At 33.8% G+C, this 23316-nt stretch overlaps 6 protein-coding genes across 10 annotated transcripts in view; 3 read left to right on the forward strand and 3 right to left on the reverse strand.

Moving 5' to 3' along the window:
• LOC104752035 (translation initiation factor IF-3) overlaps positions 1 to 2394 on the forward strand; it is a 2955-nt gene extending 561 nt beyond the window's left edge. The window contains exons 2-10 of one of the 2 annotated variants that reach the window (XM_010474105.2): positions 821 to 868; positions 960 to 999; positions 1091 to 1150; positions 1245 to 1297; positions 1393 to 1442; positions 1535 to 1568; positions 1666 to 1738; positions 1810 to 1902; positions 1993 to 2394. In XM_010474105.2, coding sequence (XP_010472407.1) covers positions 821 to 868; positions 960 to 999; positions 1091 to 1150; positions 1245 to 1297; positions 1393 to 1442; positions 1535 to 1568; positions 1666 to 1738; positions 1810 to 1902; positions 1993 to 2190 — 649 coding nt within the window. In that variant the 3' untranslated portion in view covers positions 2191 to 2394. Of the gene's footprint in view, positions 1 to 512; positions 869 to 959; positions 1000 to 1090; positions 1151 to 1244; positions 1298 to 1392; positions 1443 to 1534; positions 1569 to 1665; positions 1739 to 1809; positions 1903 to 1992 lie in introns of those variants that run through there. The other variant, XM_010474102.2, reaches the window with a different exon arrangement.
• LOC104752034 (QWRF motif-containing protein 4-like) lies at positions 2683 to 6654 on the reverse strand. 2 transcript variants are annotated; one of them, XM_010474100.2, is made up of 6 exons: positions 6473 to 6654; positions 3603 to 5007; positions 3384 to 3503; positions 3185 to 3301; positions 2906 to 3103; positions 2683 to 2831 (listed from the first exon to the last, which is right to left on the reverse strand). In XM_010474100.2, exons 2-6 carry the CDS (start codon positions 4929 to 4931, stop codon positions 2721 to 2723), a joined length of 1875 nt encoding a protein of 624 aa, XP_010472402.1. In that variant the 5' UTR covers positions 4932 to 5007; positions 6473 to 6654; the 3' UTR covers positions 2683 to 2720. The 2 variants fall into 2 exon arrangements, with proteins under 2 accessions (XP_010472402.1, XP_010472403.1); XM_010474101.2 differs by lacking the exon at positions 6473 to 6654 and adding an exon at positions 5604 to 5927.
• Positions 12248 to 14048, forward strand: LOC104752036 (50S ribosomal protein L35, chloroplastic-like). Its single transcript, XM_010474106.1, has 3 exons — positions 12248 to 12582; positions 12921 to 13037; positions 13847 to 14048. The coding sequence occupies exons 1-3, from the start codon at positions 12340 to 12342 to the stop codon at positions 13922 to 13924; spliced, it is 438 nt and encodes a 145-aa protein (XP_010472408.1). The 5' UTR covers positions 12248 to 12339; the 3' UTR covers positions 13925 to 14048.
• On the forward strand, positions 16769 to 18957 carry LOC104752037. Its single transcript, XM_010474107.1, has 6 exons — positions 16769 to 17001; positions 17125 to 17373; positions 17458 to 17631; positions 17723 to 17829; positions 17921 to 18171; positions 18251 to 18957. The coding sequence occupies exons 1-6, from the start codon at positions 16894 to 16896 to the stop codon at positions 18733 to 18735; spliced, it is 1374 nt and encodes a 457-aa protein (XP_010472409.1). The 5' UTR covers positions 16769 to 16893; the 3' UTR covers positions 18736 to 18957.
• On the reverse strand, positions 19606 to 20849 carry LOC104752038 (40S ribosomal protein S11-3). Its single transcript, XM_010474108.2, has 6 exons — positions 20824 to 20849; positions 20693 to 20733; positions 20490 to 20590; positions 20174 to 20318; positions 20008 to 20097; positions 19606 to 19918 (listed from the first exon to the last, which is right to left on the reverse strand). Exons 1-6 carry the CDS (start codon positions 20833 to 20835, stop codon positions 19828 to 19830), a joined length of 480 nt encoding a protein of 159 aa, XP_010472410.1. The 5' UTR covers positions 20836 to 20849; the 3' UTR covers positions 19606 to 19827.
• The window catches only part of LOC104752040 (DNA-directed RNA polymerase 3, chloroplastic), an 8470-nt gene continuing 6308 nt past the window's right edge, over positions 21155 to 23316 (reverse strand). For 2 of the 3 annotated variants that reach the window (XM_010474110.2, XM_010474111.2), the window contains exons 15-20: positions 22819 to 22893; positions 22641 to 22730; positions 22502 to 22549; positions 22301 to 22415; positions 22115 to 22218; positions 21155 to 21751 (exon numbers count right to left, since the gene is read on the reverse strand). In XM_010474110.2, coding sequence (XP_010472412.2) covers positions 21641 to 21751; positions 22115 to 22218; positions 22301 to 22415; positions 22502 to 22549; positions 22641 to 22730; positions 22819 to 22893 — 543 coding nt within the window. In that variant the 3' untranslated portion in view covers positions 21155 to 21640. Of the gene's footprint in view, positions 21752 to 22114; positions 22219 to 22300; positions 22416 to 22501; positions 22566 to 22640; positions 22731 to 22818; positions 22894 to 23316 lie in introns of those variants that run through there. The other variant, XM_019237954.1, reaches the window with a different exon arrangement.

The following is a 23316-nucleotide window of genomic DNA, read 5'->3' on the forward strand; positions in this document are numbered from 1 at the left end:
TTTTTTTTTTTTTTTGCTAAAAGCTATTGAAAGTTTGAACATTTAACTTATATGTTTCTGAATTTATATGTACCTCTCCACAAATATACATCTATATAATTAATTATAATAATAGTTGATTTATGACATGATAAGTAATTTTTTTGAAAATATTTTATTGAGAAGTCATAATAACCATGAATTCTTTTATAAAGAATAATTAACTTTTGTTCTTCTTTCACGCTTTTAGAACTAGGAATATCATATTCCTAAAAACTAAAAAGGTAAAAGTTGGTGAGAGGACAAAATTGGAATTTAATAGATGAAATTATCAATTAATGTCACACAAGACACAAGTCACACAATTAAATTAAACTCCTAAGGATTTAGGAACAATGATATCCGATTGCTACATCAATATTGAGCCCTTTATTTTAAATTGGTCCAGTAAGAGCCCATTAATAAAACACCGTCGTTTGGTTTCCAGCACTAACTTGTTAAACGACGTAGTTCACTCTCATTTGGCTTCTGGATAAGAAGAGCTTCGTGCAGCTGCGAAGGTTTTGAAACCTTCTGGAGTGAATAGAAGAAGCGCCATGGTTGGGATTACCAGCACCGTCGGATTCAACGCCGTTTTCGCCGGAATCACCAAAACGTTGTCGTCGCATTCACTATTCTCCGTCGACTCCAAGCTCTGTGGTCTTCGTCTCTCCAAATCCGAACTGTCTTTCGCTAATCTCACTCCTTCTCCTCGCCGTGGCTTCACCGTCACTTGCCGCTTCGGAGGTGGTGGTGGTGGTGGTGGAGGTTATCGTTTCTCTGGAGACTCGAGGCGGGGTAGGCCGAAAGAAGCCGAAGTTGATGAAGCGCTTGATATCGCCTCAATTAGGTAAGAAGGTTTCATTAGCCTAATTGTTAATTTTGAAAATTTCTTGATGATTCGAAAATTTTGTGATGGTAATGTTGTTGTGTTTGAGTAGGTCAGCTACTGTTAGGCTTATTGATGAAAAACAGAACATGGTAAATGTGACTTCAATCTCTTGAAATCAGCTTTTGATTCTGTAAAATTAATAGACTCATAAAGGTCCAGTTTTGTTTTTGCTCTCTGTAGCTTGGTTTAGTATCTAAAGACGAAGCTGTTCGAATGGCTGATGATGCTGAGCTTGATCTGGTATGTGTTTCCATTGAAATGTTTTAGCTACACCGAGACTCTCTAGTGTAATTAAACCAACCAACTCATATTGATAGATTGTGTTGGTTATTAGGTGATATTATCACCTGATGCAGATCCTCCGGTTGTTAAAATGATGGACTACAGGTGAGTATCTAGATATGTATTGAGATTGTCTCCTTGTAGATATACCAAGCTTTGCTGTATTACCGGTGATGATGCTTTTTGTTTTGCTTTATCAGTAAATACAGATACGAACAGCAGAAGAAGAAGAAAGATCAGCAAAAGAAAAGTATTGACTGTTCCTCTCTCCCTCTTAGTTTCAGAGTTGGAAATGAGATGCTTATCAGCTTATGTGTTTTTTCTTGTGTTTCTTCATATCAGCCACTCGCATGGACTTAAAAGAGCTTAAAATGGGGTACGGATTTTGTGATTTTTGTTTTGTTTTTGATGTTACAAATGAAGTCTTTAGAACTGAATCTTCTCAAAGGCTACTGCTTTTTTTTTTCCGACAGTTATAACATTGATCAGCATGATTATTCTGTTCGTCTAAGAGCTGCCCAAAAGTTCTTGCAAGATGGTGACAAGGTTTGTTCCCATAATCTTCATAAGCTGCTAGAGTTCTGTCTAAGCTGAATGTGTCTTGTTAATGTACACAGGTTAAGGTTATTGTGAGCATGAAAGGACGAGAAAACGAATTCAGAAATATTGCAATTGAACTCCTCAGACGTTTTCAAACCGAAATAGGGGAGGTAACATGTTCTTTCTCCTCATGTTCCTGATAAATGTGAACTGTTTGTGAAATGAATGGTGAGTCACTGAAACTTGTCCTGGATCTGTAGCTTGCGACTGAAGAGAGCAAAAACTTCAGGGATAGAAACTTGTTCATTATCTTGGTACCAAACAAGGAGATGATTCGGAAACCACAAGAACCAGCCTCAAGAAAGAAGAAAAAACAACCGGAAGGCGAAGTTTCGGCTGCAGAAATAACGGTTGCAGAAACAACGGCTGAGCCTCTACAGATCGAATCTGAAGTTTAAATCTGTGGTAAGGATTTTGAGAGCTAAAGTAAAGTTTTGTATATTTACTTTTCTGCCAATGATGTCTGAAGAGAGTCAAGAGCTGATAACAGATAGAATTAGTCCTATTTGAATGATGTTCTTCGTTTGTAGATCATTTCTCTAATCATTTTTGTATAACTTTCATCATAGTTGATTCATACAGAAGTGTACTTGTTTAACCAAGCTTATAACTTAATTGCTTACATGACAGAAACTAGATAAAGTCTGATCAAAACATATTTTGAATTTACTATTTTGTGTTAAAATGTAATTTATTTGAGTACTAAACTAACAGAGATTATATATTTGATTAAGAAGAAAACCTAAAACTGAGGTTACATGTGAATATTTAAATTGCATTTTCTTCATTGATTATCCTTTAAACCCTCTCTAATCTTCTTCACATCTTTTTTCCTACAAGTAAAAGACAAAATGGAAAAAGATGATGGCAGAAGAAAATGCAAGCCAAAAAGAGCGATTTACAAGTCATTCTTTGAAGTGTGTGGTTGTTACGGCCATGGAAACTTGCTTAGTGGCAACGATGGAGACTCTGCATCATCTCTTACTTCTTCTTCTTGCTTCTTTTGTATCAGATGGGTCTTGAGGCTACTCTCTTCTATCTGTTTCACAAAGAAAAACTCGGTTTAACGCGTTGAAAACCATAGATTCTTGGATTTGTGTTTTGATTTGTTACCTCCATGTCTGCGGTTGATGCCAAGAGATCTTCACATTTGTCAAGCAAAAAGTTCTCTTTTGCTACTGTAACAGCAAGATCGGAAATAACCTTATTCATCTCCTCTGTTTGCGAGTGTAAAGACCAGATGGATGATCCCATACTCTGCATAACATCAAGAGCTGAAGACATAGCCAACTTCAGAGATCCAAGGTCCGCCTGTGATCACAAGAGATTTGCGAAATCATTACTCGATTCTTGGTCTTTTCGATCACTGTGTGAAGAAGTAAGAAACCATACCTTTGTTCCTCCTGCCAGTGGAAGCCTGAGAGTATTTGCTTCCAAGTCTCCAATGGCACCAGCTAAAGAACTAATGTGTTCTCTCTCAAGTGTTGCCCAATCTTCAAGGCAAACCAGCTGCACAATACTTACATGAAAGCCTTTAGATCATGAGGATGATAATCTGATGAACACAAGTGGAAGTGAAGACATATTTTACCTGATCATTTAAGATGGATTCTAGCTTCATTTCTAGCTTCAGCTGTTGAAGACAAATTCTTTGGTTCGTCACATGATCCCGTAGGTCTGATGTTGCATGCCATACATTGTATAGAGTTTCCTGTAACCTCAAGATTGTTAAAACAGAGGAAGGTACACTTAATAGAATGTTAATTTCAAAATTTGATCCAGTGTTTTCTAGTGGCAGAGTATCTTTTACCTCAGCAATTAAGCTTTGAATATAGCTTACTCCCTCAGCTCGAGCATTTGCAAACCGCCACTGCGTATATCTATTATAGAGTAACCGCAGCTGATGAACATCTTCTATGTAAGTTGCCTTTTTCCCTTTCTTGACATCCGCAATGAAGCTGAGAACCGAGGTTGTGTTGCTACTGGATTGTGCGGTTTGTCTTATCCGGGATGGACTTACACCTCTCGGTGGAGGTGTAGAAGATCTCACACAAGAGAAACTTCCAACTCTTGAAGGACTCAATCCTCTCAAGGGACTCACTCCTCTTGAAGGACTCAAGCCTCGAGAATTAGAGGATGATGATGAAAATGAGGATCTGCTCGGTGAAGCAGTGCGTGATCCAGGAGCAGACAATGGGTGCAACCTAGCTAAGGTTTTTCTATCTAATGAACTTGCAGACAATAGTTTGAGAGACTCACAACTACTACTATCTTCTGAAGTTGTTGGAGACAAAATTTCTTGTCCACCATTTTCATAACAGGACAACAACCTTGTTGTGTCACTAGAAGACTTAAGCAATGGTTTACAGATTTTATTAGACAAAGGCAATGACATTCTCCTGATAGATTTATCGTCAAGATCTAAGCTTCTGTTCATAGGATTTGATGATGCAATCTTCCCACTAATTCGACTAGGCCATCGATGTTGTTCTATTATCTTACTATGAGAACCATCCACAGGTTTTGAATTCTCTGACTGTCCACCAGACACATTCTTACCTCTTAATGGACTTCTTTTTCTCTCAGGCGTATGTTTCCTCAACACAGATGTTGTCTCACTCTGCTGCATATGCGCTGTATTCGAAGAAGACTGTCTCAATGTCCGATCATTCGAAGAAGTAACAAGCGGTTTGTCCTTCTTACTAACAGGAACTGAGACTGAATCAGACTGAAAAGAAACACTGAGGCTTCTCATAGTAGAAGGCCATAAGCTTTCAGGTAAACGACCAGTAGGTAGTCTCCTAGAAGAAACCGGTAAATCTATAGATACATCACTAACCGGTGTGGAAGGAGTAGTTGTTGGCGTGGAAGGGCTACGTTTCCTTTCCGCTGAAACCGCTCTTTTCGATAGCGATTGAGAGGTTGAAGATGGCACAGTTCTCGTGACATTAGGCGAAGGACATCTCCTAGTTTTAGTAGGAGTCGGTGATCTGTATCTTGAACTAACCTCCATTGTTCTAGCACGGCGCGTGACAGAAACTGCATTGTTCTTCTCAGCTGGAACAAGAGGCGGTCTTGTAGTATCAGATTGCTGCTGCTTCGCCATTGCTGTTTTCTTGGAACCATATACCACTTCCATTCAAACTAAGCATAAACCAACTTGCATTGATTTGATTTATAAGCTAATGCCTCTCATTGTAGACACTTCTTTTATTCTGCCAAAAAGTAAGATACCTTACAGATGAGCAAGATGGAGCAAAAGCAGAGAATATTTTAGAGACAACCCAGATGATAAAAAGAAAGATAAAGATTAAATCTTTACAACAGAGACACAGATCAAGAAACCTTTAAAGACTACCCAATGTCTAAGAAAGAGAAAAAAGAAAGGTAAGATCTTAAGGTGTTTAATGATCAAGAAGCCAAAACAGATCAAGACATGGAGATTGAAAAAAAGACAATCCTTGGTCCTTGGGACAAAGCTGACAACAGTTTCAAATCACCATAAAGCAAAGTTAGGTCCCAAAAGAAAAAGGGGACAACAAGAACAAGCTGAGACCTAGTAGTTAAAGAGATAAGAAAGTTGTGCCTAGCTAGGACTATAACAAAAGGTCTAGTACTAGTATTGAGTTAATTTTGCTGCACTTTACACAGTTTCAGAGATATTCTTGATTTCAATCAAAGACTTTATTTTATAAAACCCTCTGAGCAAAAAAAATACAAATCTTTTTCAGTGTCATTGTCACGGGTGTGCCATGGTCGGATGGGCTGGAAGAAAAAATTTAATGGGAGATTTCACAATTCACAGACTCACCTTTCTTTCTTCTTCTTCTTCCACCACATCAAACAATCAAAATCTCAAAGTTAACAAAAAGAAGTTTCCTTTATTAGCTCTCTTAAGGTTTTTTTTATTAATCAAGAACAGTTTTGATTATAATAATGCTGCTAATGAATTATATAATTAACAATTAGCAAACAAAATGGAGATTTTGCAGATTCATCTGTTTCCTATATGGGAAGAGACAAAGAGGACCACGTGTATGGAAGAATCAGTGTCTCTACTCTCAGATAAAAATGGTGATACTTTTTTTATTTTTTGCAGTGACAAATAATGCAGATGAAATTAGCAAAACAATCTGGTGATTAATATATAATTTATGTTTTGACCATTTGAGAAAAAAAAAAAAAAAAACTTGAAATGTTTCTTGGGAAAATAAATCTCGTGAAACAATAAAATTTGGGATTCGTAAAAAAAAAAAAAAAAGTGTTTTGTTTATAGTGAGAAAGGAGAAGAATACAATTTGTTTTTTGTCTGTGAGTGAACCACGACTTGTGTCTCTTATGGAGCAGACAAGTTTTATCGATCAAAACTATTTTTGGAATTTATTAAGTAATTCTGCAAAGATCTTAAAAACTTTTGTTCTTGGCTTTCTTCATTAAAATCTCTATAAAACGCCAGAAACTGAAACAAGAATTAACATTGTCGCACAATAAATTAGTTTTGAATCAAATTAATCAACAAAACATCAGTTTTTAGTATTTGTCTCAGACTGAACGAACACTCAAGAACAAAAAAATTAGGGTTTCTAATTTTGATCAAAACCAAAACAGGGGTTTAAAAAATATAAATAAAAAGGCAAATCAATATAATAAATTCGACGTGGGAAACTCGAGATTTCTAACCTGGTGAAGAAGGCTTGCTGCACAAGTAATCAAACCCCAGAACTTGTTCTATCTTCGACAATTTTCGGTTTTTGAAGCTCGTAAAGACACAAGAGAAACAGAGGAAGTTTTGTTTTGAATTTTCTTTTTCTTTTTTTTTTTCGGGTTACTGCTGCATTGTATTTGGATCGTTGACAAGACCTTGCTATATTCAAATTTTCAACTTATCTTTTATAAGTATTTATTTTGGGTAACCCGTAAAGAGAAAATGTTAGTTTTTAATTTTTTTATATAGTACAAATTAAATCATCGACCCTACACAACATCGTATGATGATAGTGATTGTCAACTTTGTCAAATGTTAATCTTTAGGTGATTACTTTTCCTAGTGTTGATTTATATACAAGCAGTTTTTTTATATATATAAAAAGGGAGATTAATATGAAAACATATTTTTTTGGTAAGAATTTTAAAATTTAACATATTGAAGATAGAATTCTGCTATTTTTTTTTCTTTTACCATTTCTAGTATTCTTTAAGTTTGTAGATTTTAAAAAGTGATCTCATTATACATTATGAACGTAACACATTAAAAAAATAGTAATCTACTAATACTAGTTTTCAGTATCATCCTATGATAATTTGGTGAAAATTTATTCAGCTCATATATTAGTAAAACTAGTCCTTGGACGGATCCGGATATCCGAAATTTTTGACTGTCATACCCATAATATTGCACATATTTTTCTTAATAATATTTCCTCTATATTAATTTAAATATCATTCAAGCTTTTTAATATAAACTAAGAAAAAAATGTTGTTTTATAAATTTATCTATTGGTCAATACATTAAGTAAGAATTAAACTTGAATTTTTTCAACAAAAATTTGGATTGAACTCTAAATCGACATTTACACTGAAACATTTTTTTATAAGTATTTGACTAAATATTCTAATCTATGGAGGAAACAAATTGCAGAAATCTAGCATAGAGTCATGTATGTTTGAGATACACAAACAGTTTTTTTTTATTTAATGATCGTACTCCCTCTCATTTATATTACTTGTCATTCTAGAAATTTTTACACATTTTAAGAAAACAATTATATTTTTTTGTTTTACTCCTCGTTATTACACTATTTCATTTGATATAAGTAATTAATAAGTTAAAAATTAGGGGTAAAACTAAAAATTTGATTCTTAAAATTGCACCGTAAATACAAAACGACAAGTAATATGAAACAAAAAATTAACTCTAAAATGACAAATAAAAACAAACCAAGGGAGTAGTCTAAAAAATGTTTAACTTAATTATTTTTAATATATACAAACTAATTAGACCTACTGTATTTTGTCTTGAACAACATAGGATTCCACCACTGAAACAAAATTCTTGAATTCTTTTGTTAGCAAAAAAAAAGGTTTTTAATTTCCTTCTTGTTACTCTTCCTAAGTGGAGAGAAATTAATTCGTCTCCTTTACGGTTGAAATATTTTTTGTCTCTTACTTTCTCATCCCACTATTTTTACTCTATTACATAGCAGTCACCAAATCTAACCCACGGTTCAGTGTTTTAAGAAAATATGCCGAAGTATAATGAACAGGGCTCATAACCTTAATTATTCATATATGTTGACGATGTAGCCAAACATAAAAACGTATATCAATATGTATAGGGAAAGAGAACATATATAAGAAGAAAGATCAATAAGAATTGAGTTAGTGTAAAAATGGGAATTTCAGAAAATAAAACCAAAAACACTAATGACACACTAGCATTAATTATACATGTAACAAACTCGTAAGTAAAACACGAGCTTACCTAACCGCACTATAACGAATTTGCATAAGAGTGATAACGACGCTATATCATGTAACGAAGTAATGTACATATATAGGATATAGCCAAACAAACTAAGTAATGTATTCAGCCACAAAAAGACTAATGTATGATAATGATTGTTGTAAAAAAAAATGTGTATAAGAGAATAATTAATTTTGTCCAAAAATATACTAAAAAGAGAATACTTACTCATATTATTGAAAATATCACAGTTTTAAATTGCCGAAAGTGAAAGATAAGTTAAATTACTCTACATTGTTTTTGGCGTTTAATGTTGTTAAGTATATAAGCAAAGGAAAGACCAAATGATGAGCATTCATGTGCTTAGCATGATTATATTGTGACCACCATTTTATTGCATATGCCATGCTTCTCCTATGTTCCCATCCCTTTCTCCTAAGTTATTGGTTTAGTTTTTGTCATTCACAATATGATTCAAAAATATTAGATCATACAATAATCCTTATTGAATGCTAATTTATTATAAACCTTCTGCTGGATAACCAAATTTCAGAATTTTAACTATTGATTACATATAATAACAGATGCCTCTTATAAGTTTTTGTACTTTTATACCAAATTTTACTTTCGTTACGATTTGGCCATCATCTATCTAATTGAATGCAAAATTATTAAAAATATTTATCTGCTAGATAACCAAATTTTCTTGCAAAACTATATATATATATATATAGCAAAATCATAAATAAATTGTATGTTTTTTTTTGTCAGTGTAATTAATACATACAATATAATATCATGTAAAATAATGTGTGATATAGAGATAATATAATAAGATATCTATTGAAAAATGTTCTTAAAAAAACACATTATAGTTGAACCATCTTATTACGAGTCCCATTTGCTATATTTGCAAATAAGAGGGTGAAATTTCGAACACATCTCAGAACTTTGGTAAAACTAGATCCATTTATTTCGGAATTTAAAATGGTGCGTAACTTAAATTAGATATGTCTAACTGGAGGATACATCTATATATAACCACACTTTGTTGTTTTTTGAAAACATCTACTACATTTAAACATTTTTGTTCTTTCTTTTCAATTTTTACAACACTATAAATTTATTTCTATCATCTAGTATCATGAAGACAAGTTTTCAACTCTCGCTAACCATTCTGCTTATTTTTACAATTCTTGTTTTAGGTTTGTATCAACATTTATAACATGATTTCCATGTGTTACATATAGTTTCTGCTAGAGAATCTCGTTGATCAAAATTCAGTTGACAAAACTTTTTAATTGGATTTTTATGATTTTAATTCCAACTCACCGTTGATATATAAGTAGATTTCAATACTTTTTCTTTAGTAAAGAATGCCATAGTATCAATTTAGCTTTTTGACAAAAAAAAAGGGTATCAGTTTAGCCTTTTTTAAAATGTCCAATACATATTTTAGTTATATATATATATATATATATGAACCGATTCCTAAATATATATTTGAAACTTATAAAATTTATCTGATCATATAAATTACACAAATGATTTGGAAATTGTTTCCGATATAAAAATAAATTATTATAATGTGAATTGGCTAAACAGTTTTTAATTTATTTCATTGTTATTTTTCTCAATATTAATTCTTTTTTTTTTTTGTTAAAAGGCATTCAAATTAAAGATAGGAAATCAAAAGTTTACAGAGCATAAAGCCCAATTCGAAAAGAAAATAAAAAGAGATACAAGCCCCATAAGTAGAAAACTCATAGTTGTGAGAGAAACCAGAATTGAACCAAGTAATTAGGATTGAACCAGAATAAAAAAAACGGTTGGGAGGCAAAACCACTTCAAATCATTCCCATGCAATCAATAGAGAACATTCCCATGCAATCAATAGAGAACATTCCCATGCAATCAATATTAATTCTTTCATGTTGCATAGATTAATGTTTCGAGAACATTTCCTTTTAATAAAGATTGATGTTTTTTTTTCTCTTTCTGATTTACTTATGCTTTTATTTACAACAACTTATTTTTTTTTATACGGTGTTATAAATTTGTGTTCTGAAATGTTTGATTTATATTCTTTGAAAATTTCTTGGGTAGTCGAGTTGTAGCCCCCTGCAAAGTTCCAATTCTTGCGTCATCCCCACGAAACTTTAGCCTCTGTCTTTAGCCACACAAAAAACTTTGACAATGTATATCCCCACCTAATTTGCATTTCAAGTTCTATCCCCACGTCTCTTCAAACATTTTTTTTTGTCTAATCTATCATTTAACCAGATTCAATTCACAATTAAACCGAAAATTGAAACTTGATTTTACCCAGATTTTGAATCAGTTTCATCTATCAAACATCTCTTTCAGAAAAACGAGAGTCCCGCAAACACTTTCATTGCTTGGCTTGCTTCCCACATACTATGAGTGACCAAATCATCTCATTAAAGTCATGAACTTCAAGAGATCTGCAGCTCTTTTGGCTAGCTTTCACCGAGGCTAAGAGAAGCTTGTGCTTTGCTTTTTTTTTTGTTCTTATCACGTACTCATGTTTTTTGCTCTGTTTTACTAGTTTATTTTGTAATAGATTCATAAAGCACTATAAATGTTTTTTAGCATGAAGATGAATGAGTTTTAAATAGGACAAAAGACAAAACCGAAAGCATTACTATATCTTGCTAACTAAAAAATTGCTACGCTTGATCCACTTGAGACATTGCATGTGTAGATTGACTGGAAGAAGCTTCACCATGACACTGAAAATGAAATCAACAGAAATAAACACAAATCATTATAAAACATAGATGAATAGCAGTTTTTTCATTGATGGATAACTAACACTTACCATTTTGGCTCGTTTGGCACAAGACCCAGTATTGTGACCAGCTTGTCCACAGTTTTTGCAATGCATTGTCTATTTCTTCTTCTGTGATGGAGTGGAAACTTCTTTTGCCTTGAACTGCTTCTTCTTCTTGTTTTTCTTTTTGGATGGAGACTCATTGATTCCTTTTATTCATTTTGCTTCTTACTCTTTTTTCTTCGTCTAGGTTGTGGTGGCTCATGAGGTTAAATGATAGATTAGACAAAAAAATGTTTGGATTTAAGAGATCGTGGGGGTAGAACTTGAAATGAAAATTAGGTGGGAATATACATTATCAAAGATTTTTTGTGTGGCTATAGACAGAGACTAAAGTTTCGTGGGGATGAAGTAAGAATTGGAACTTTGCAGGGGGTTACAACTCGACTACCCAAATTTCTTTGATGTAGTTAATTCTTCAAAACATTATCTTCTCAGTAAACGAATTAATTAATATAGATTAAAGTATAAAAATCAAAAGTTTATATTTTAAACATATGACAGGAGTGGTGGGAAAAAACAAGTGTTGGGAAGAAATTAAGGGTAAAAACTTTAAGAATGCAGACCTTTGTCCTCGCCTTGAGTGTGAGCCTACTTGCTTAAAGAAGTATCCAAAAGGAGCCCCTCTTTGTGTGCCTGTGCCTTCAATCCCAGGACGATATAAATGTTTATGCGGTTATTACTGTTAATTTGTTATATTTACCATAAAATTTGAATTATTTTTAAAATAAGAGCCTTACGATAAAGTAATTTAGTATGTGCCATGGGTTTCTAGCCCACATAATTGTATAATTATCGTTATCAAGTTATAATAGAAATTCTCTTTTTTTTTTATGGGCATATTACATATATGCATATGTAGAAGTTATAAAGTGTCAGATTTGTAATGGCGAAAGCTGTGGCATTGTCAAAGTAAGCGGTTAATTTATAACTTAATGTAAATGACAAAGATATTTGATTTAACGTTCCACTACCTACGACAAATTTAAGCCTTCTGTGTAATATGCATACACACTTTGCCTAGCTAAGTTTTTCAATTCGAGCAAAACCAACAACAATTCCGGTTTTCAAATCAATCGGATTCTCTAAACCGGAATTCACATTATCCGTTCAATCTCTTTCTCTCTTAAAGCGAAAAAAGCTTATCTTCTTCATCATCTCTTCTTCCCTCAATCGGAGTGAGTGCAAAAGATTACAAAAAAAAAGTCGCCGAGAGCACAAACCCTTATAATGGCTTCTCTCTCTATGGCTTCCGTTAACGTTAGCTTCTGTCATCCTTTACGCTCTTCTTCCCCAAAGGTTTCACTTCGCAGTTCCGTTCAATTCGCCAAGAGTCTTGCCTCAACTCATTCCATTTCTGGGCTTCGCGCTGTTTTGCCTCAGAAGATTTCTATCGTTGCTTCTCCCAATTCCCACAAAGTTCAGTCTTTTACCGTTTTTGCTCATAAGGGATACAAGTTGAAGACCCACAAGGTCCTTTTCCCCTATCTCTCTCTCTTTCTGTACATTTCTGGTTTTTGTTATAGTTGAGCTGAAATTGACGGGAAGTACTACGATTTCGAGAGTTTAGCTTCGAAAGTTTTGATTTTTCTTCGGTTCAATGGTTATTCTTGTGTCTATTGCTGTCATAGTGATAGAGACTTAAGAGTATATCTGCTAAAGTTTGGGATTTTGCTGAAGCTGTGAACTTTAATATTAGCTTTTAGAAGGTTTTAATTGTTTAAGTAAAGGTGTTTTGCTTTTCTTGCTTGCTGTTAAGTCTGTTGTTGAATGATTTAAGAAATTGTGTAATGTTGTTATTTTGTTGATAGGCTTCAGCGAAGCGGTTCAGGGTGACCGGTAAGGGGAAGATTGTGAGGAGGAGATCTGGAAAGCAGCATTTGTTAGCTAAGAAGAACAACAAGAGGAAATTGCGTCTATCCAAAATGGTTGGTTTTTCTTTGACAAGGATTGTTGATTGGTGTTTGTTTTGTGTGTGTGAAATGCATTCATCTCTTTAAAGCTTTAGTGTTTAGCTGTGAGTGAATTTTGTTGATGTTTTAGCATTTGGTGTGAATACGGTTTGAAAAGAACGAGCTCTTAGCCTAGAATGATGATAGAGCAGACACAGATTTGGTTTTCTTTTAACAAGGAATGTTGATTCTGCAAATTGTTGATGGGTGTTTTTTTTGTATGTGTAAAATGCATTCATATCTTTCAAGCTTTAGTGATTAGCTGTGTGTGAATCTTGTTGATGTTTTAGCATTAGGTGTGAATACGGTTGAAAAGAACGAGCTCTGAGCATAGAATGATGATAGAGCAGACGCAAAAACTCATATTTTTCAAGCTAGTTATGAAGTCTGAGACTTGACTCTAATGTCTTGGGAGTAAATGCATGGTTTCGTTTGTCGAAACACACATTTTTGAACTTCAAACCGCATCTTTCGTTGTGCATTTGACTCCTTGCATCTCTCTCTGGATATCTTTAAATGAAGATTGAAGCTACTAGCGGAATAATACTACGATATACAAAACCATGGCATTAAGATTCACTCCATTGGCTTCCATTAGAAATGTGATTTAGGAGAACTAAACTAGTTGGCATCAGTTTGATGATCTGAATCTTCTTAGTGTATAATCACAAGTCCAAGTCATTACTTTGTTTTGGCTTTGTTTGATTAGCAACTTCACTCCTCTGATTCTTTACCGTCTTCTTTCGTACATGTCTTAACTTTGTGTTCTGACTTCTGTAATACAGACCGAAGTGAACCGGAGCGACTATGACAACGTGATCGGTGCTCTGCCCTACTTGAAAGTCAATCGAAAGGCGACTTAAGCAGATAGCCGGATAGATCCTTTTCTTACTTTGCATTTCTTGTATTGTAATCTAAGTTGTTTGTGGTAATATCCTTTTGTATTGTGTGATATAATTTGGTCAATGAGTTGATTTTTCTTTTGCATATTGTCTTCTTTTTTCTTTGTCTCCGCATGACAAAACTACGCCTAAGGTGCATGGATTAATGATTGGGTTGAGAAATCAGATAGACAAGACTTCATATTATTATAATCACACCAATCTCATTCATTAACTCTCAAGTCTCAAACCCAATCTTGTTAAAAGATTAAATTGCGGCTGTGATAGAGACTGTCTAGCTAAAGTTGTATTGTTGTGACAATGAGATTTCACTAAAGGATAAGAAAAAAAAATATTTAGTGTGTAAATGTAATGTTACAAATTATTATGAAAATTGTAACAACACTATACTATAAATCTCGGGTAATCTTTTTATTATATGAACCACCTAGAATTTGTACCCGCGCATACTCGAAATTTTAATTTAAAATATTTTATATTAATATAAATTCTTGATCTCAAATATAATCATTCAAACTTTTGAGTATAAATCTATATAAACACTAAATTTACTTTACTAAATGATATGAAATATATATATTATTAAAAATCATATTTCATTGTTATATCTATTTGCTCGGGATTTAATTTAATTTTTTTATCAATAAAAATTATTAAATATATATATATATACACATATATAATCATTTGAAGTTTAAAAGATAAGTTTATATAACCGTCATACTTATTTTATTAATCTATACATATATGATATAATATATATTGTCTAGTATGACAATAATGTTTTCATGGCAAATCAACAATATATCACATGATAACAGAAAATGATTTAAAAACTTCACTAGAAGAGTCATCAATCTTCTGACATTTTATTCCTAAAATAGTTCATTCCATATTCATATCCCATGAAAACATATTTTTAAAAGTTCTGACGTCGAATTTTGATTGATGACCTAATTATAGAGATCATATAAATATATTGATATCCCATATTAAATACAAAGATACAAAATTTCATAAACGTTTTTAGTGCTATGTCGCTACGTATAACGGGGCTGTCCAAGTGTATCACTTGCCATAATAGAATTTCCAAACCAAGTCAAGAATGCTTGGAAGGTGAAACCTGACAATGAATATCCGTTCACTAATCCAAGTTACATATTTTTCTAAAATCTCATATGTTATTTTCAGATGTTAAATTTGTGATGCAATCTCAGCTTCGTCTTCTCAAGAAAACATAGTGTACATTAATATGTTGTTTGTGCCAAACTGCCAATGTTTTGGGTTAAAAGCATCTGAGAAAATTGATAAAATCTCAACCTTGTTTTATATTTTAACTTTTTATCATGTTATATAATTATAGCTTTAGTTGATAATATGCCTTCCGAGATATGGTACACAAATCACATGTCACTTTTTGCAATTACTTACATATCATTTTTTCAAAAGCTTTTTTCATAGTTTTCCCAAAATAGTGTGATCCTTACTATTGACAAAAAAAAATGTGATTCTTACAAAGTCTTCATTTTTTATCAAAAAAATTAAGTTGAGTTGAGTAATTAATCTTTATTTTTCTTTAAGTGAAATTTAATAATAAATCTTTGTAGTATATGTTTCTTAGAAACTAATGTTTCACTTCGATTTTATTTTATGTTTAGAATTTTATAAATACAATTACATAATTTTTTTTACTCCACCATGCATTAAAATCTTATTCCCATTCTAAATTTTGCAATATGATCATTTTTGGTTAAAATTTGAATAATAACATTATTACTAAACAAATTTATAGTATTGTTTTTACTATTTTAAAATTTTCATTTATGTTACTTAATTCATTTATATATAGTTATTATTTTTATTATTTAATAAAAAAATTATATTACTGTTTTTACTATTTTAAAATTTAATTAAATTTACTTAATTCGTTATTTATTTATTTTTTACTATTATTAATTATAACTAATAAATATGCAATGAATAAATATTTAAAATAATAATTTTTAATGCAAAAAAATATAAATAACATTGTTTAGGTGGATGTTGAGGTGGAGTGTGGAGAAGAGAGAAAAGTTAACTTAATATATATAATATATATAGATGTTATTAAATTGGTACAACTAACATTTTTATACAAAGATCTTTCAATTTGAAATCCAGTAATAATAAATAATAGAAAACTTTTAATAATCTATTAAAGTATAGTAAAACATAATTGAATTTAAATGTTTTAAAAAAATTTGTGATTGGATTAACACTTCTAAACCTTTTCCATAAGAGATAAAACAAAGAAAAAAAGGTAATTGATAGCTAAGGATGATGTGTAACCACATTACTAAACTTCAATTATAAAATTTGTATTTTAAAGATATTTGTTTAGTTCATTACTAATGCTTGATGCTAAATTTATCCATTAGAATAGATGTCAAAAAAATTAAAAAAAAATCTATCCATTAGAATAGAACCATTTTTATTATTATAATATTGGATATGTGACACGAGTGACGACAAAAACAGACGAAAACCAAACAGGGAGGGAGAAAGAGAAGAGACCATTTTTAAGTTTTTTTAGATAAGAAAGCTAGCGTCCGAATAAAGCGACACGTGTCAGATTGTCCATCTATAGCCGTCATTAAAAAAAGCAAAACGTAGGACCCGAAACAGCCTATCTCTACCAAGTATATATTGACAATACGGAAATGACAAACATAGCCTCCTATGTAAAGACACGATCAAAAGGGCCAATTTGGGTATTTTCTAGAACCTTAATTTTTTTTAATAATTATATTATAAATATAAATCTCTCAAGAGCTGCGCGTGACACTTCAATCGCGTCCTTTTCTTTAGATCATCAAATCAAAAACTCGTTACTCTTCTTCTTATAAGATTCTTCCAATAGATTCACTGAAGTTTCTGGTGATTTTGATTGAATGGTTGAAATGATGATGAGACGCCAAGCTTCGAAGTTTCCTGTTAAGCGAGAGATCGTTGAAGATTCTCTTGAAGATGAACATGCTCCTCTCTACAAACGAACTAAGGTTTTGAATCTGTTACAAAACTTTTGATTTCTTATGTTTCTAAGCAACTAAAAATTACATTTTTTTTTGGTAATTTGATTTTGAAAGTTTTGGTTTTTATTGATGGGTTTGAAATGGAATTAGCTATGGAGCAATAGAACAGGGGTATCTAAGTTTAACTTACTTGAGGAGCCAAGTCCTTTGGGGTTGAGTTTAAGAAAGAGCCCTTCTTTTCTAGAACTGATTCAGATGAGGCTTTCTCAAAGTGGTGACGACACAACGTCGGAAACTAGTCGTGTTAAGAAAGAGAGTTTTGGTTTTGGTGTTGGAACCGTTGAGAAGCTTAAAGCTTCTAATTTTCATGCTACGGTTCTTAGGATTGGTCAATGGGAGGTGAGTCTTCAAATTTTAATTGGAGTTTTTATGTTTCATGGTTTGTCTTTTTTTGGTGTCTGAGTTTGACTTTTTTGTTTGTAGTATAAGGCAATGCATGATGGTGATTTGGTGGCGAAATGCTACTTTGCAAAACACAAACTTGTATGGGAAGTATTGGAACAAGGTCTTAAGAGCAAGATTGAGATTCAGTGGTCTGATATTATGTCTCTGAAGGCTAATTTGCCTGACGATGAACCTGGAACGCTGTCCATCGTGGTATAAAATGGCTTCTTTCGTGATTGTTTCATCCAACTGTCTTCAAATGTACCAACCAATGGTTTTTATTTATGATCTTGTTCTGTTTCAGCTGGCTAGGCGGCCGTTGTTTTTCAGGGAAATTAATCCGCTGCCTAGAAAGCATACTACGTGGCTGCCGACGTCAGATTTTACTGATGGTCATGCCAGCATGAACAGGTAACAACATGTCTTTCTTGTGTCCTAACTATAGAACTTATATGTTATGACTCCAACTGACAATGGCTTATGTATCTTTTTGATATGGTAGGAAACATTTTCTGCAGTGTCCCCCAGGGATATTGGACAAACATTTCGAGAAGCTTGTCCAATGTGATCATCGTCTGTTCTGTTTAAGTCGACAGCCAGAGATAAATTTGGCCTCACCGTTCTTTGATTCGCGGACATCTATATTTGAGGATCCCTCCATGTCTGGATCTTATAATATGGCATCTCCTGTTGGAGCTCAGTCATCATCAGAACATGTTTCTCTCTCTCATGATGCACTATCTCCTAGCTCAGGTATTGTGTTTTGTTTTCTCTATCTTTTATACTCGTTTCTCTTTTCTTGTGCTCATAGGTCTTTTATTTATATGTTTAGTGATGGATGCTCATGCAATTGAAGGAGTTGGTGTGTCTGTTGATTCGAGAAACAAAAACGGTTGGAGTCAGATAAAAGTGCCTGGCCTACCCCAATCTATCTCGATGAGCGATCTCCTTACACTATATCAAGGTTGTGAGAACAACCAAGAGTTTGAGGAAATGAAACAGTTGCTGCTAAGTGACACCTTACCCGACACATCAGATGAGAAGTCTGTCATGTCAAAGGTCAATTCTTTCTGCAACCTCTTGCAATCTGCTGCAAACTCGCAGCTCAATATCGAAACTACTGATACCGATAAAGAGATTGGGGTCGATAGAAACAGACACATGACTGAAGGAGGCAAAAGAGTTGTTGATCTTGCTTCAAGCAGCAAGCCATTACAGGGTATGTCAAGGAAAGACTCATTCAGTGATTTGTCGGGACACCTTCCCCGGATCGCATCCCTCACAAAGTTCTTGTCCAATATTTCAGAAGAAGATTAGTAGATAGTAAAATTGAAAAGTTCCTGTGACTAGGGATCTTGAACAAGTAGCTGTAAATCAAATTTATCTTTCTTGGTGAGCAAGAGAATTTGTGCTCTTGTTCGTAAGGATTTGGAGGAACTTTTTGTGTTTGATGATGAATCCTTGTAAAGAAAAGCTTTGTTTGTTTGAAAATCAAACATTAACAAAAACTTTAATATAGCTTTCATCCTAATTCCTACTCGTGTTCTTTGCTAAGTCAACTAATAGTGAAATGAACGAACGCCCAAAGGACATGAGACCTCTTCACTTTCACCAAGCGTTTAATCTCCCACAAAGTATTAAATGGAGGAGACGACTCGACAGTGTGCTACAGGAGAAGATTTATAGAGAGTCTCAGAAACTCAAGAAGGGTAGGAGGAGATTGGAAGTAAATCATCGAAACAAGTGGTTTTGAAAGAACTTGTTTATGGTTTGTGGATCAGGCATGGTGTAGCCATAACACTTGTCTGGTGGTTCCTTGCAACTCTTTAGTTTAAAGTCTTCTTCTTGGGATTGTATGACCCTCTCCGCTTGTAACATCAACAGCATGGTTCGCCACAAGGCAGAAAACCTTCAAGCCTTCAACGGATCAAGATGATTTTGGTTCTCAGGCTAAAGAGTTGCAAGGAACTCAAAGATTCAAAGGCCACAAACATTTAGAAGACATGTCTTTGGTCATTCCAAAAGTGATGAAGAAATCTAATGGAGGTAAATCTATATAATTGAGGTCGATTTGGGATTTTGTTTGACCAAATTATGAAAAAACACTAATCTTTTGGCATTAGTGCATATCTTAAAAGGCGCATTACAGTTAATGTGTTTTGTTCTGAATTTACACAAGACAACAAATTAGCCTTAAATTTATTGTGTTTGAATCCCAAGGTAGCTTTATATTCTGAATCTAAATCTTAGAAGAAACATAGACAAACATAAGAACATCATTCTTATATAATGGTAATAGTAAGAGAGAAACATAATGTCTGCAGCTAACACAAATGAAAAAGACATTTTTCTTGAGGATATGAAAACCAAATTCCTCTAAAGGATCGATCTCAACAACCTAAGAAGTCTCTACATTCCACTGAATGCTTTCTTCCCTATAGCAGAACTCCCAGCTGGAATGACCTTAAGGACATTAAACCTCACCGTCTTTGACAATGGTCTGAAATAACATTTAAGCACATGGGTGTCATATGGTATCACACAGATTCTAATTCTAATTAGTTCAAGATAGATCACTGCTGTACTAACCTGCATTGCCCAATGATCACATGATCTCCTTCTTTGACACGGAAACACGGTGAGACATGAGCAGGAATGTTCGAATGTCTTTTCTCATACCTAATGATATATCTCAATGTTAAAGACTATTCTCAACCATTGTGTTAACACTAAAGTAAAGATTGTTTTTATTCACCTCTGATACTTCTTAACAAAATGAAGATAGTTCCTCCGGACAATGATTGTCCTCTGCATTTTCGCACTGTGACAAGTTCCTGCTAAGATACGACCTCTAATAGAAACCGTGCCAGTAAAGGGACATTTCTTGTCAATGTATGCACCTATATACAAAGTTCACAAACATGGAACATGTTATCTACTACTACACAAACACAGAACTCGTTCCAATTTCATAAACCATATAGGGAAATAAGAGATGAACTTTCATCCAAATTACAACACAATCTAAACCAAAAACACAAGCTTTAACATTACAAAGACAAATTGTGTACCTTCAGTAGCTTCTCTTGGAGTCTTGAAACCAAGACCAATGTTCTTCCAGAAACGATTACCTCCCTTACCAGGTCTCTTGCCTTTACCAGATTTCTTCGAGCTGAAGAAAAAAACAATAATGAATTGCAATAAGAGAAGACACTCTAAGAATTGTAGATAAAAAAACAAAAAGATGTGTTTTTTTTTTTGTAAAATGTTTCACCTCAAGAAGACCTTTGGTTGCTTCAAAAACGCCTTCTCCGTCTGAAACACATGATTTCAACAACATTATGATCGTAATTGCATAGAAATTAAGAAACTTTATCAATTAACAATGAGAAAGAGATTAGAAACCTGCTCCGCCATGGTTGAGGTTGGTACTGGAGAGTGTCGAGAGAGACAGAGAGAAGCCCTAAACTGCTTGTGGGAAGAGGCAAAACCCTAAAATCGCTTAACCTTAGCAGATCGTAGTTATAATAAATGGGCTTTGGGAATGATTATCTAGTTTTTAGCCCAAACATNTTTTTCCCAAAAATTTTTTTTTTTTTTTTTTTTTTTTTTTTGTGTGTAAATCATCATTTGAAATTCAGTCTTGGTTTTTTGGTTTGAATTGGTTTAGTTTTAAGAAAAATAATTTGGAAATGGAATGTCAGTCACAGTCACGGATATGTATTACTGATTCATGGGCATTTAAATAGATTTGTTTCATTGTTTGACAATAAAAAGTTGGCTACAAGATCACAACAACACTAGTTCCCTTCTGGTTTTGTGTTCTTGATTTGTATATGAAGTCTCTCTCTGTACATCAACACTACGAATGACAAATACAACAAAACTCTAATCCTAATCTCATCCCCAACACAAAACAGAAAAACAAGCTTGATGCAGTGACTCATGCCTTGCATCCATTATTCAAGATTGTCTAGGACCTACCTGCTGAGCTAGAAACTTCTTCAATGATGCCAAAATTTATCTAAGTAGGTTTCTCTGAATACCTACTCATGCTGCAAGATTGTTTATGTCAGAATCTTATCTCTTAAGTGTGTTGCAGTAGCAGCCGCCTTCCGTGCACATTTCTGGTTCTTTCCATGTCGTTTTGAGGTGGTGGATGTTATCTACAGGCCACCAAAGAAAGATCCCTGAGTTGCTCCGTTTTCGTGGTGTGCTGGACTCAGTTGAAGAAGTACTGTGATTTGAGCACTTCCTTTAAATCAAAATCCCCTCTCTTCGGTACTGGAGGAAACACGAGATTCGGGTATGCATCTTGGAAACTTTGGAGCAACTGTATCAAGAACACAACAATGTCAACAAGACAATCAAGGCTGTAATTCGTACAAACACTTCAACTCAAATCCTAAATCCAGTTAGAGAAAGAAGTTTAACTAGAATTCACAATGTTGATATTCTATAAAGAATGCTTTGTTTCTTGATTTTTCTGTGATCGTAGAAGTATAGAACTAAAAGTTGGTAATTTACAAGAAAAACCATGAACCCTTGATTCAGTAAAGCTGGGGAAAAATTTCACATACGATTTGGAAACCATCTGATGGTTACCACAATCTTTTGCTTTGGCAGCAGGCGTGCAGGAAAAGAAAGTCAGGCATTCAGTCCTAGGCTTCTAACCAAAGAGTTATTGAATACTTACATCTTCAAGGATTGGTGTGTTGTAAAGCTCAACAAATTTCTCCCTAAGTATTCTGTTCATTGTGTCAACATCACACGCATGGGTCCAGTAGGAGTCATGCACACCTGCAAAACCGAGGCTTTGAATAAATAGATGTTCCATCTTTTTTTGGGTTGGCAAGCCATCAGCTGTATTAACAGGACTAACCTGCAAAGTTTAGGCCAGCCTCTCGACATGCGACAGCAGTCATCATCATGTGTGTGCCGTCCAGTGAGTGCACAAAATTTGGGGGAAACGCAGTTCTTTGTTTCCTAACATCCACCTGAAATTACAAATATTTAAGTCTACGGGATCATAAAAGTGAAATTTGCTCAGTGCTCACAAATAAAGGAACAAAATAGGCTTTACCGTGTTACCCTCTCGCTGAAGAGCCAAAACCTGAAGAGATGTTCTTATCTGCAACCATAGTAGTCTTATTTGATACCAACAGTCAAAATTATTGGCTCCCACAATGGGATGATTTGTAGTTTACATGAAGGATTCTTACCAGATGTCTTTCACTTCTGCAATAGGGTTGCACAACAGGGAGCCCAAGAGGGGTGATCCATCGCACTGGATGATTATCGGATGCAATTATCTGTAAAGTTGAAAAAGAAAACACTATTAGGTCTCTCATTTACTAAACATAAAAGAGTAGAGTTAACAAACATACTACAAGACCACACCTTTGCACAATCACCAAGCCAACTCATAATGGCACGTGCCGCTTCAAATATTTCTCCAAGAGCAGCTAGGGTCACCTGAGGAGAAATGTTTCAAGCATAAGATTAGTTCATAACTAGAAACAAAGTAACTAGTATTTGCGAGAATGCTACTATTCTTCTTACTTTTGCAGAATAGCAAGCAGCAGCAAATAACATTCTCTCGTCAGTGATAACACCTTTCTCTTCTAATCTTCTTTTTATTTGTTCACGCGCTCCAACATAGGTGACACCATATACTGACGTCATTACCGTCTGCTTTACCAGCTTTCTGTCGACCTGAAATCAGAAGAGAACATAGCATCATTGGGAAGAACTTTTGCCGTGGCATTATGTTCAATCAAAAACCATAGAGACTCACTTGAGTGATAAGGATCTTTGCCAATGCGGCGGTTGGGTTTGACTCAGGATCCTTACTGCTGTCCTTCTTCATTATTTCATGGACTCTATCTCAGCACAAGC

Source organism: Camelina sativa, chromosome 16 (assembly GCF_000633955.1).
Source record: "Camelina sativa cultivar DH55 chromosome 16, Cs, whole genome shotgun sequence".
NCBI classification, from domain to species: domain Eukaryota; kingdom Viridiplantae; phylum Streptophyta; class Magnoliopsida; order Brassicales; family Brassicaceae; genus Camelina; species Camelina sativa.